Raw genomic sequence first — 12804 nt, forward strand, 5'->3', positions numbered from 1 at the left:
GACACCTGAGGACTAACACTGCCATCATCTCCTGAAACGACATCAGATGTAGCCTTCAACTTCTCCAGCCAAACCAGCAATCTTCCCTCTCTGTCTTTCAAAGTCTTGGCAGGGAAGGTTCTACAAATCCTGCAGTCTTTAACCTTGTGTGCTGGATAAAGACAGTAAATACATTCCTTGTGAGGATCTTCAAAATGTAGTCTCTTCTTCCCACATGAAGAACAAGGCAAAAATAAGCTTTTCTAAGAAGAATCAGACATACCTACTCACAAAGTTCAACCACAGGTGACTAAAACTGACTGCCTGTCACACGATATGCGGTAGAAAATCTGAGGGTTTTCCTTTCTGTGGGGTGTTTTAAGAGGGTGCTGCAGCCTGATTGGCTGTGTTTCAAATTTGGTTCTTTTCAGAAAAGGACTAAGATAGGCTAATGTAGTGACTTTGCTGTCCATAGTAGCCTATTGTATAATTTTTTTTAGGACTATTATGTATATGTTTTATTATACTGCGAGATTCCCACCTTGTCGGCGGGGATGATTCTAAGCATGTGAATCTATGAAAGATACCCCAATACTGGATACATTTGTAATACAATAGGTAATGTCAGCTAAGTTCGTCCTACCAATCTTTTAAGGATCCTGCCTAGTGTTATACAATCAGGGAGATGCCCTGATGATTTGGCTACCTCCAAAGGTGCATATCCTCCCTTGTACAGGATCCACAACCCTACTCTAACCCATTAATTGCAGTACCAAATGGCAGTATTATTGTCTTTAAGAACCTGCACCCGGGACGAATACACAAATTCGAACAAGCACAAAAAGTGTATTAATAGGGGCACACTTATTTCCACAGATAGGCAAAAAAGAGGTCCCCTAAATATGGAAGTTATGTGTTTTGTGTAAACAATATACCTTAACTGCAAGATCATTTCCACCTTCCAATGCAGATGCACATCTGTAAATAACACAACTGCTCGGGAAGACGTTACTCATGATGCCAGGCTTGTGCCCTGTATCATACAGCTAGATAATGCTCTGTCCCCCTCCAAGTTACACCTGGAAATGAATGCTCTCGGAAGAGAGCATGAATAGGAAACAAGACTACCGATCAACGTGTAGTCAAAAAGTGAGCGGGGTGTAAGAAAGGTACAAATAGCAACATTGTAACCTTCAGGATGTGAGTATGTAACCACAGCACAAACATGATGAGTAGGTACTGTGATGGGAGTGATATGTATGTCCTTATTATCTTCAACTATCTCCTCTCACCTCCTTTATATTGGAATTTCTCCACAACTACTTACAAATGACAGAGAGTAACTAAAGAGGCATGACTCTCTTGCGCTTATGAAGTATTACATCAAACCGGATTAGGGTGCAATCCTAAATGGACAAATTAATACCTAGAATCAGATTTGACACATTCCACTTTGTTGTGAAGCCTGCAGTGTAACACAATGTGTGTCTGATCTACCTATACGTATATATGCCTATAACTCGGAAATGCTTACATAATACCGCACCCATGGGATATAACATTACATTGATTGCATGCCTGTGTGGAGTGCTATATGCTATATGTATTCCCAAATATTCTGTGATGAACTATATGTGCTTATATAAATATGAACCCATGATTAAAAAAAATGATTACGTCTCTTTCAGGCCCCATTACCTGCTAAGATGAAAGGGGAAAGTAACCCTTCACGTATGCTGTAAGTCTGGACAGGTACAGGATAAACAACAAGGAATTACCCTTTGATCCAGGGCATAGAGGCAGCCTTGAAGAAAGCCTTGGGCACTTTCAGGACACTCAAACAAGGCTGAAACATGTCAACTCCATAGAGAATGTAGGGATATCATATCCCACAGACACAAACACACACCAATTTTTAACCACCATGAGTGCACAGATCATTAAAAGGAAACCAGGGTGTCCCTGAGGAATATTTCTTCCTAAAACCCGGTCGGATAAATATCAAAAGTGATCCCTGGAACATGGTTGAGCTCATCCTGGTTTATACGCAGCGGGGTGATACCCAATGATGAAGCATGCCATTAACAGAGTGGGTGAGGGTCAACCAATAAGAGTTTATCCTGAGGGTTCATTCATGCCCCATGATCCCAAGGACTGAATAAATCAGAGGGCTATATAACACTCTTACTTGTGCGGAATGAACTATAGAGACAGTATCCTGTGCCACAAAAAAGCTCTCCCCCCCAACCTCCACCCTACTGCTAGAATTGATCTGGGATAATAGGTGATAAGAGCATGAATTTGTGCTAAACATCGTTATCGAAGGTAAGTACTCTTTTCTTCTCCGTTGTAAGCACTGTGATGTGGAAGTACACTTCGCTGAAGTCTACTGTGGACATGTGAAGCAGTGGTCTGATATCCTGCAAGGTTGACATTTAGAAATGTAGTACTCTGATGCATTGGTTTTGCATTTTTAGGTCTATGATTGGCCGGCAGATCCAGCTTTCTTCGTTATGAATAAGTATATACATTTTAAGATCAGATGATTTAGTGGGGACTAGCTCCTTTATTGTGCACTTCTTGGTGAGATTAACTACATCCTCAGTTGATAAAGATATTCCAGCCATATTTGCTTGTTCCTTGGTGCCATTCCTGACAAGAGTGGTGTGCTACGGAGAGATGTAGGACATGTCACACCAGGTTAGCAAAGAAGCAGCACATTATCCTTCTATGCCATGGGAATGGACGTTGCTACGAAATAGCCCCCATAAGTAAGTCAGTACCATGTTGCACCATCGGCAGCCTACACTAAACAAGCATTACTGATGAGCTACTGTGGATAGTATGATAGCTCTAGAAAGGTAACCTGTGCTGCTGGGGGTCTAATATGAAAAGGGTCCATATTGTGTTAAGGCAGCCACAGCTTTCATCATTTCCGTGTTAATTCTTTTAATGTTTCCAAGCACCCCAAGTACCTTTCGGGTCGAACAGATGTCAGCTATCATTTAGATTTGGCAAATGTGGAAGCTCCTCTGGGCACAAGCATGAGTCACACAGACATGAGAGAGGGGCAGAGTGAGGCTGGTAGACATCTGCGTGTTACCTGTTGCTGAAGCACTAAGACGGGGTCTGGAGCATGTACTGGAATGGAACTACCTTTCTGGAAGATGTCCTCTGCTTTCTTGCAAAAGGAATTCGGCACATTATGTGTCAAATCCAGAATCTCCTTGCACTGGAAACTACTGTTTCTCCTAACTGAGTCTGAAAGCTAGTGATAAACTAATTCATGTCCACTCCCCTTCATGACCACCTTCCTTACTATGGTCTCCAGCTATTTGTTCTCTATCTGGTAGCACCCCACCTGGTTTGCCTGGAGTTGCTGACTAATTATGTCTTGCGTAGATCACCAATGAATTTGCATCCATAAGGCCCAAATATAAAAGGGATCTTGAGGCGCAACCTTATCAATATGTATCGTGCGAGGACTAATTACATTTCCTAGGTCTGGTTTGAGGACCTTATTCGGCATGGAAGGAACTAGCTGGTCCTCATCACACTGTTGATGACTAAGAGGCTAATTATGAGTTTGGCAGTCCGAGGACCGCAACCTAACGTTGGCTCAAATGTGGCGGTCCAGCCACCGCTGCACCGGCAGTCCGACCGCCACATTACAACTTGGACGATTGGACAGCAATGGCACCGCCGCAACCGCCAGTGATAAGAGCTCCCTGGCGGTAGTGCGGCAGTCTGATGGGGCAATATGCTTGGTGGTGCCCTGCGGCACCACCAAGCAGATTACGACTTTCTTCACCGCCAGCGGTCTCATGGAGGTTCTTATCTATAAAAATGCTGGCGGTGAGGTTAGAAAGAGAGCAGTACAGGGCCCCCTCCAGGCCTGTGTACAATGCACAGGGGTGCATGCAGGGGGGTAAATGCTGCGCCCCCTCTGTGCATGCACCCCATTCCTGGTCCCGCAGCTGTGCCGAGTAAGGCTCACCCAAGAGCCTTTAAACTGCACCGCCGCGGGACCGCCACGTCACCTGCCAGCCAGACCACGATAATACTCATAATCCAAAGGGTGCCGCCCCTGTTTGTCAGTGTGGGAGCAGAATGGAGCGTGGCAGCCCACTCCCTCACCGCCAAACTCCTAATCGGACCCAAACTCATTCCCAACTTTCTTCACCTGCATGGACATTTTGTGATGCTGTTGAGCATTCCCAAGAACTCCCAAGTACGCATTTATGCCAATTTTAACCATAATCATACATGTCAAGATTACTGGCTAACGTCAAACTCATAGTCTTGATTTGGTTTTACAGTTCCTGAAGTGGTGCAATTACAACATATAGTGCACGCAAAGCATGACTTGCAGTGGCTTAAACCCTGGGACCTGCTAGACATTTGTATTAGTGATATTTTTGCTACATCATCTTGCTGCCTCTTTCTGAATCTATCTCAAATGCTTGATGGCACGAGGCAGATCCTTGTTGAGGAAAATCATCTGTTGCATCTCATTCAAGATGAGGCTGATCTTCAGCCCCATCAAACGTTACCTAAAATTTGAACCCTTTAGTAGCTATCAAAGATGGAAAAATCACCTTCTTGAGTCAAAGCCCCATGAATCGTACGTTTTTATGCTTCAAACTGGATATGATCACATGGTCATCTCTTCATTATGGTTTAACTGTAATGTAAGCAAATCTAACACGGAGGTAGATATGTGTAGTATTAGGGTGGATTTTAGTACGACGACCTGAAAAAGTTGATGATCCTCTCCAGTCTACAGGTTTGTGGATATTCGTTCACAATATACTGGTAGTTTCCAGCCCTGAAAATGCTCTTTTCACAAGCAGGAGCACATGCATTTTCCAGGTGAGAAATGGGAAGTAGCATCCATAAAATTAATGGTTTCTAAAAGCGGATGTTTATTTCATGGAAGAGAAAAGGGTCTCCTAGAGCACTAGCATTTTTACGTCACATTTCCACATGAAGAAACATTCACCTTTTTATACCCATGTGTCCATATTTACATCAGTGAAAAGTCTTGGGAATCTGCCAAAGTTGTAGACTTCCTCGGAGGCCATCTAGAATTCTTTGTGATATCCTATAAAGTTTAACATTTGCTGAAAACACACAGTATCTCTCCAGGAACACATTTCTGACTTTATTTTAAAAAACGATTTTTTTTTAGAGTCTGGTCCTACGTCTTTGTAAAACGATACATCTATTGAGGTCTTGCCAGAATGAGCATGCTACTCGACACAGCTCTCATACAATATGGCTCTAGCAGGGCTAGATGGTACTTGGAAATCAGTTACACATACAGGCAAGACATTTTACTGTAAAGTAAGGATTTAATATTATGTCATACGAATTTGTAAAGATAACTTGCTCAGTTCTGACATTATTGCATCAATTTTTGATATTCATAAGAAAACACTCTTATTATAATCTAAATGTTTGCAGAAAGAATATTCACTAAAATGTTGCAGCTTTATACTTTTTGACATTTTAACATGGCTTTGCCAGATGACAAACAATAATTACATTCTTTTACCAACAAAAGACTCCTCACAAGAGAGCCACCAGTGTAACTCAAATAAAGTAATAAGAAGGCTGACTTCTATGAGGAAATCGCTGGATGGAAATGATCAAAGAGGAAATTACAGGGCAATTGAGATTATTACTAAAACGTAGATGTGCTTTTTGCCGAGTTATTATTCAAAGAGTCACACAGATTTATGAGGCAAGGTGGAAACAAAAACAGTTCTCTGTTGAAAGAGCTTCAAGGCAAGTAGTGAGGAACTTTCAAGGAGTGCTTGGCCAGAGACAATAATGTGACATTGTAATATTTTGCTTGTCTGATGATTTTCAAAAAAACGCTTACACCTTTTATCTGGCTATGGTAGGGTGTCATTCTAAGCCTGCCTCAAAGTAGCCATTTTTCATGTACTTTAACAGTCCAGCAATGTTTACCGTCATGCAATAAACAGTAGTATTTATTTATTAAGACATGGCTGGGTTTATACCCTTTTAGATTGAGGACCATTGCAGTAATTATCAATTAGCATAAAAAAAGACAAGCTCAATCTTTAACAATTATTAACCCTGTGCGCTATTTTTTTCTCAACTATAAAAAGATCAGCCCTGTGTAGGTGAAGTAGAAAAAACTTTTTTGTGTTAAGAGGGGTGTATGGCTAAGAAAAGTTGTGCTACATTTGTCAAATTTCCTGTGTGGAATTCTTACAAGCGTAAAGCAACTGAGCAAACAATTCCAGCTTAAAACAACTTACTACACAAAAACACATTCTTACCCAAAATAGAATTTTTTGCTGACTCGACAGTCATCAGCATTTTTCTAGGAACCCAAAGAAACAGTTCTTCTGCCTAAAAATGGAAAACAAAGAAAATCAGAAAATTATCTATTCTAAGTACATGCTTTTATTGACAACTAATCAAGACGGGAATGTCCTCTAAAGCAAAAGGTTTACATTATACCATTTGGTGCTTTAATTTGTCAAGCACTGCTTTCTGTATATCGTATGTTTATAAGTTCAGCTGACACAATAAGCACATTTTACCCTCTGACTCCCGGACATTTTAAAGGCACTACCTTTCACCCTAACATCTCCTAAATTTACAACATTCTCTTAAGATACTTTGCTGAGATTATTTTTGAAACAAGTGCAGTTTATATCATTCACTTTTAAAATATCCCAAAGAACATCAATATTATCAAGATATGTTGTTTATAATACTTTGTACCCTATTAACCATATCAATTATGTTACAGGTACACAATGCAGGTTCTGCCACATGTATGGCCTATCGGCAATACTGGAGTCAGGCTTCTTTCCCACCAGTTTTGGGAAATCCTTCTCAGAAGAGAGTCTGATATTGGGCTGGATATTTTGAGTGAGTTGCTCTAAAGTGGTAACGTGCTTTTGTCAACACAGTGAAAATTAACTATCAGGGATATTGATATTGTTAATAGAAAGTTATATTTAATTTAATCTGTCTCGACCTGATGTATGGCAGTGTAACATGTTCTCTTTAGAGTTGATTGTTTTGCTACCCTGAACAGCAACACACAGAAGGTGGTGGGAGGCTACTTGCAATAAGTCTAACCACTGGCAATCGCTACGGGCAGCACTCTAACCTATTGTTAATTCGCTCACCATGACACCTCAGTTTGGCCTCAGCTATATGCAAATCAGTCTCGACCCTCTGTTCCTCGTGGAAAGAGTCTAGGCCAAGCAAAGTCCTCCCTGAACCAGAACACATGCAACCCAGGACTGGTTTCGCCCTAGTTATGGGCTCGTCTGCCGGGTACAGCTTGGGTCCAGTAACATAGTGAGCATGGGACCCACATCTGGGCACACCCATGATATTTAGGGTGGTACATGAAATACGCAAAAGGTGACTGAAAGCTGCTTGCAACCCTGTACAGTAGCCAAAGAACTATTATAAGGGATAAAGTACACCCTGCTGAACATTAAAAGGCTATTTCAAGTAACAGAGGAGTTCCATAACCATATAGAGGCACGAGGCTGAAGGCGGAGTTCCTTTATAAGGTTATGGAACTCCGAGGTACTTATAATATCGTTATCATGTATGCCAGAGGGTACTATATCACATATAATACATAGTCAAACCTTCACCTTTCCCACAAACTGCTTAAAACCTTGGTGATTTACTCGTATGACAGAGCAAGCTAGTTTGCAAACATGAAGAATAAAAGTAAAAACACTAGTTCAAAATTGAACACATCAAAAATCTGTTGAATATTTGTTGCACACAAGTTTTAGAAGTCAGTTTAAAAAAAATCCCAAAGCTGCAGTAGTTATGAATGTGTAGAAACATGCATGCAGAAACATTCTAGCTTTTCTCCGTCTAATGAGTGAAAAAAATAAACCTATTCTCTCTGCTTGTCATTTTAAGCTATAAAAAAAGAGCAGGAGGAAGAAAAGCAACATTTCATATGTGTTGCTTTAAACAGCTGCTTCAATTATGCTCAGTGACTTGACCTGCCTGGCTTATAGATAAACATCTTGTGATACAGTGCAGGCTGTATAATAAGAGACTAGAAAAAATGGTTAGGGGTTCTGCCCACCTCACCCTTCCGTACCTGAGCAGGAGACATCCAAAGATGAAAAAGTAGAAACAAATGGTACTGAAGGGATCAATCCACTTTTAATTATCAAACAAGAAACAATTAATTGTCTTGTGATTTGCCGAATTATACGCAGCAAAGTATATATTAATTCATATACACATATATGAGCGAACAACCAGAGAGGCACAATGTAAACAAATAACAGTCTATATACAACACATCACATGTACATTATATACAAATACACAAAACACTATAGAATACCAAAAACACTTCCCTGTACCCTTGAGACAAAAAATGATATATATACACCAATTTACATATGTACCTCCTCTTAATTTGGGGTGGAGTACACAACAAAATGGTAGTCCCAAAAACAAAGCACCAGGGGGTTAACTAATCAACCCAGCCTACATTTGTGTTGGTGCACCTAGGAAAAAATCCAATCTTCCTTAAATTTTTACAGGGGACTCCGTTCAAAGCATAAGGTATTGACGCAGTCGCGGTCGCGTTTCAGCCAGATGATATAGGCTTCATCAGGACATAGGTACTCTAGTAACAACAAATACATATATTATCCTCTTTCTACCTAAACAAGAAAACACATTACAGCTGCTAGAATTAAAACCTCTCCCCCACATGTGGATATGCAGTGTCAATGGATGATTCCATCATAGAGAGAAAGGGAAAAACGGATCGTCAAGAGAATCACTTTAATTAACTGAGCAATCATTTACTTAATGGTAATATATCTGTGAGAAGGTGGCCTGATATGCAGTGGTCACTATTCTAGTGAACACTATGTATCAGTCCAGCAACCCTTATTGATGATTGGTTGTAAGTCAACCTCATAGACCAGCTATCCTAGTAGCGTGGATACGAGCAGTCTAAGGCTAAAGACTCGAGAGGGCGTGTTAAGCCAGCTGTTATACCACACATATACCCCTTGAATATCAAGTGAAAGGACACCACACAAGTGTTATGAAAATAAACAGTGTATTTATTAAAAATCACAACAGCCCTGTACTCTTTATGAGGACAGGGTACTAAGCACAAAACAACACTCTTACGAAAATACTTAAGTTAGCACAGTATATACAAATGCCCGAGGGGCACGGAAAACCATATACTCTGAAAGTGGAATGCGAAATTACTAGCAGGTAAGTACAGTACTAATAGGCTTAGGACTCGCTAGGACTTGACTATAGACTCTTCAGATTACTTCTAGGAGGCCTAGGGGACTCGGGTGCAGAGTGTGCACTCTCACGCGTGATGCGGGACAAAGTCTTTGGTAGCTAGTAATGACAAAGTTAGTGTTCTCGGGCGAACCCGACCTGGTAGGAGGAAAACGAAAGTGGATCCTGACCCTTGGATAGTGAGGCTATGCTGGGGCACCGAAATGCCGAAGTTACCTAGCCCAGGGGCTGCAGCTGCATAGGTCTCAAAAGACGTCGGGAATCCTCGTAGACGGACCAGGAGCCTGGAAGAAGTTGCTGGCAGGCGACCAGTGAAGAAAGTTCGATGGATCCAAGCCTGGATCGAAGGAAGATGACACCTGAAAGCAGAGGGGACCAAGTTCGAGACTACTAGCCAGTAGTCAGTGGGCACCAGGAGGGCACCGGATGGTAGCCACCTCGACTAGGTGAGTGGGTGACGCTGTGTTCGCAGATCTCACGGACCAGGAGGCGTTGTCGGCGACCAGGATGGAGGAGCGAGCTGTCCCACGATGGGTGAAGCTGTCGGCGTCGCTGGACTTAGGATTGGGCAACAAAGCCTTGGCAAATTCAAGCCCACGCGATGGACTCAAAATGGCGTCTGGAGTGGACCAGGAGGGTCCGGGGTGTCTCTCTTGAAGAAGGAAGCAAGGGCCAGTCTGGAGCAACCAGACCAGCAGCAGGGATGTCGTCGGGCGTCGTGAAGAAGGCCACAAGCCAGCCGGCTAGTAGCCACACAGCGCGGTGAGCACGCAAAAGCAGAAGGGCCCCACGCAGATCGTGGAGATGCTGGAGGGCTGATCTTCGGTGCTGGAGCTGCTCAGGGTTGGGGCTTCTCGGACCCCAAAGCACTCACCAGTGGAGCACACGGTGGGCTTGTTGCAAAGAAGTCGTGCAGTCTTGGCGATAGTCGGTCCCTCGAGGTCTCGTCGCACTCACGGTTCTCAGCTTGGCTGTAGAGGTGAGTAGAGGTCAGAGGTGCCAGGGAAGCCGGGTCTCGTCGAGCTGGGTCGTTGGATTCGTGAAGAAGGACTTGCAGCAGACCGCAGTGTTCTTAGGATGGTGCCTGCGGATGCAGGGTGACTACTCCTTAGCCACAAGGGAGAATCTTGAAGAAGAAATCTTGATGTCCTTTCGTAGAAAGTCGTGTCTTGATTCCAAAGATGATCTAATTTGAACAGGGGGCCCGCTCCTATCTTTATACTAAAAAAGGGGGCTGACCCGGTGACTAGGTCCTGCCTATGGGTGGGACTAGGAGGGGGGTGGTTACACCCCTCTCCCATGCCGGACTTTCCCCAGGCCAGGGGCTGGTGTGCCCCTGGAACTGGTTCTGACTGGCCTATGCGTAGTGAGCACCGGGGTGCCACTCAGCAGTCACCTTCCTGTAAAGCCCTGCCTACCCAGGATACACAAAACCCTGTCTGGGACGGTGCTAGCACCGCCCTCGACAGGAAACCCTTTGTCCAGGCTCCCCTCGCTGGAAGGACTCCCAGCTGCAGGGGGTCAGACTCGTGTCTGTGGTGGCAGCATCCATTTTGTGGAGCTGAGGCTTCGTTTAACTTTAACCGGGGTTCACAGTTACATACATGTCGTGTCCCTCTAGAAGGGTGGAATGCTAACCCCGTCGCCAGAATTGGCGAGGGGTTAGTATTCCAATTCGTATGACACCTTACTCGACATGTTTTGATAAAGCAATACCAGAGATAGCATTTAACCGCGAGGATTATAATGCACTTAAGAGTATATGGTATGCGTTATCATGGAACAGCTATTAGGACTTGGTTCCGCAAGCTGCAGACAGGCTCAGCTCATGCCAGAGCACCATCTCACACGATTCCAAGCACTCTGCCTTCAAGATTGTCAAGGCCTGCCATAGGAGTGACTGATAGGAATCTGTGTGTCCATTTTAGGGTTAGATATAGGTATACTATATCTACAGCAAAGGGTGATTACACGACTTTGCCCCAGCTGTCATGCAGCCAGTTGTGTCAAATTTAGGAGGCCAGCCAGGGGTGGCATAATACATACTTCAGCCCCTGGCAGCCCTGGGTACACCCATGCCCTGAGTTACAGGGTCTGATAGGGTGGCCCAGTACCAATTGGAAATGCACCTAGGGTACATGGAATCCATTTTACAGAGAGAGCAGTAGGCCTGGGGTCCTGATTGGCAGGGCCCCAGGTCGACTATGTCAAAAACCAGCTAAAACACAGGGCAAAAAGTTGGGGGCAACCATAGTCAGGAGGTACCTTCCTACAATATCGAATAAGTGAGAGTACATGTCACCAGCCCCTTCACACATGGAAAGGGATGGACGTTATCAGCGTGTGTATCCCATTTGACATTCAGCTACGGATGTACTGGGCCTCCGCATGATTACCACTGCGCCTTAAAACAGAAGGTCCAAATCAGATGACTGCCTTGGGTGCATGAAGTCTCTGGGATCTACTAGGCAGTGTACAGATCAGAGGGTATGGGAGTCTCTGAGATCTACTAGGCAGTGTACAGATCAGAGTGTGTGGGAGTCTCTGGGATCTTCTATGCAGTGTACAAATCCGATGGTGTGGGAGTCTCTGGGATCTCCTGGGCAGTATACAGATCAGAGGATGTGGGATCGTCTATGCAGTGTACAGATTAGTGGGAGTCTCTGGGATCTCCCAGGCAGTGTACAGATCAGAGGGTGTGGGAGTCTCTGGATCTTCTAGGCAGTGTACAGATCAGAGGGGGTGGGAATTTTGAGATCTTCTAGGCAGTGTACAGATCAGAGGTGTGAGAATTTTGGGATCTTCTAGGCAGTGTACAGATCAGAAGGTGTGGGAGTGTCTGGTATCTCCTAGGCAGTGTACAGATCAGTGGGTGTCGGAGTCTCTGGGATCTCCTAGGCAGTGTACAGATCAGAGGGTGTGGGAGTCTGGGATCTCCTATGCAGTGTACAGATCAAAGGGTGTGGGAGTCTCTGGGATCATCTAGGCAGTGTACAGATCAGAGGGTGTGGGAGTCTCTGGGATCTCCTAGGCAGTGAACAGATCAGAGGGTGTGGGAGTCTCTGTGATCTTCTAGGCAGTGGGGGGGGAGGGGGATGCGGTCTCTGGTCAGACCTAAAAAAAGCCAGAACAAGTTCAAACACCCTTGCTAAAGTGTTTCTTTTGCTTTTCTAGATGTACACCTCCCGATGAATTGACTAAATGTCTGACCTTTTACACAGTGAGTAAGGGTCAAAAAATTGTTCATCATTACCACAAATAATCAAGTGTGTGAGTTTTTACAAACGTCCATGGCATTCCTGTGTAGCAAAGCCCTCTCTCCTCCCACACAGGGAAGATTTACCCTCACAGAAACCCACTTGTGAGACTATCCATTTACAAGTGTGTAACTAGCGTATGTGAAGAGCAAAACCTTCTTACACTGATAAAAATGAGGCCCATTGCATTTTAAGAAAAGAGAAACAGTACAGTGTGGTGAACTAAATCAACTTTTAAAAGGGAAACACAAAGAAA

The 12804-nt window shown here is 43.8% G+C and overlaps 1 protein-coding gene across 2 annotated transcripts in view; it reads right to left on the reverse strand.

Moving 5' to 3' along the window:
- SETD3 (SET domain containing 3, actin N3(tau)-histidine methyltransferase) overlaps positions 1 to 12804 on the reverse strand; it is a 510073-nt gene that overhangs the window by 322566 nt on the left and 174703 nt on the right. For both annotated transcript variants that reach the window (XM_086937753.1, XM_086937754.1), the window contains exon 5: positions 6294 to 6366. In XM_086937753.1, coding sequence (XP_086793879.1) covers positions 6294 to 6366 — 73 coding nt within the window. The remainder of the gene's footprint in view (positions 1 to 6293; positions 6367 to 12804) is intronic.

Source organism: Lissotriton vulgaris, chromosome 9 (assembly GCF_964263255.1).
Source record: "Lissotriton vulgaris chromosome 9, aLisVul1.2, whole genome shotgun sequence".
Taxonomy (NCBI): domain Eukaryota; kingdom Metazoa; phylum Chordata; class Amphibia; order Caudata; family Salamandridae; genus Lissotriton; species Lissotriton vulgaris.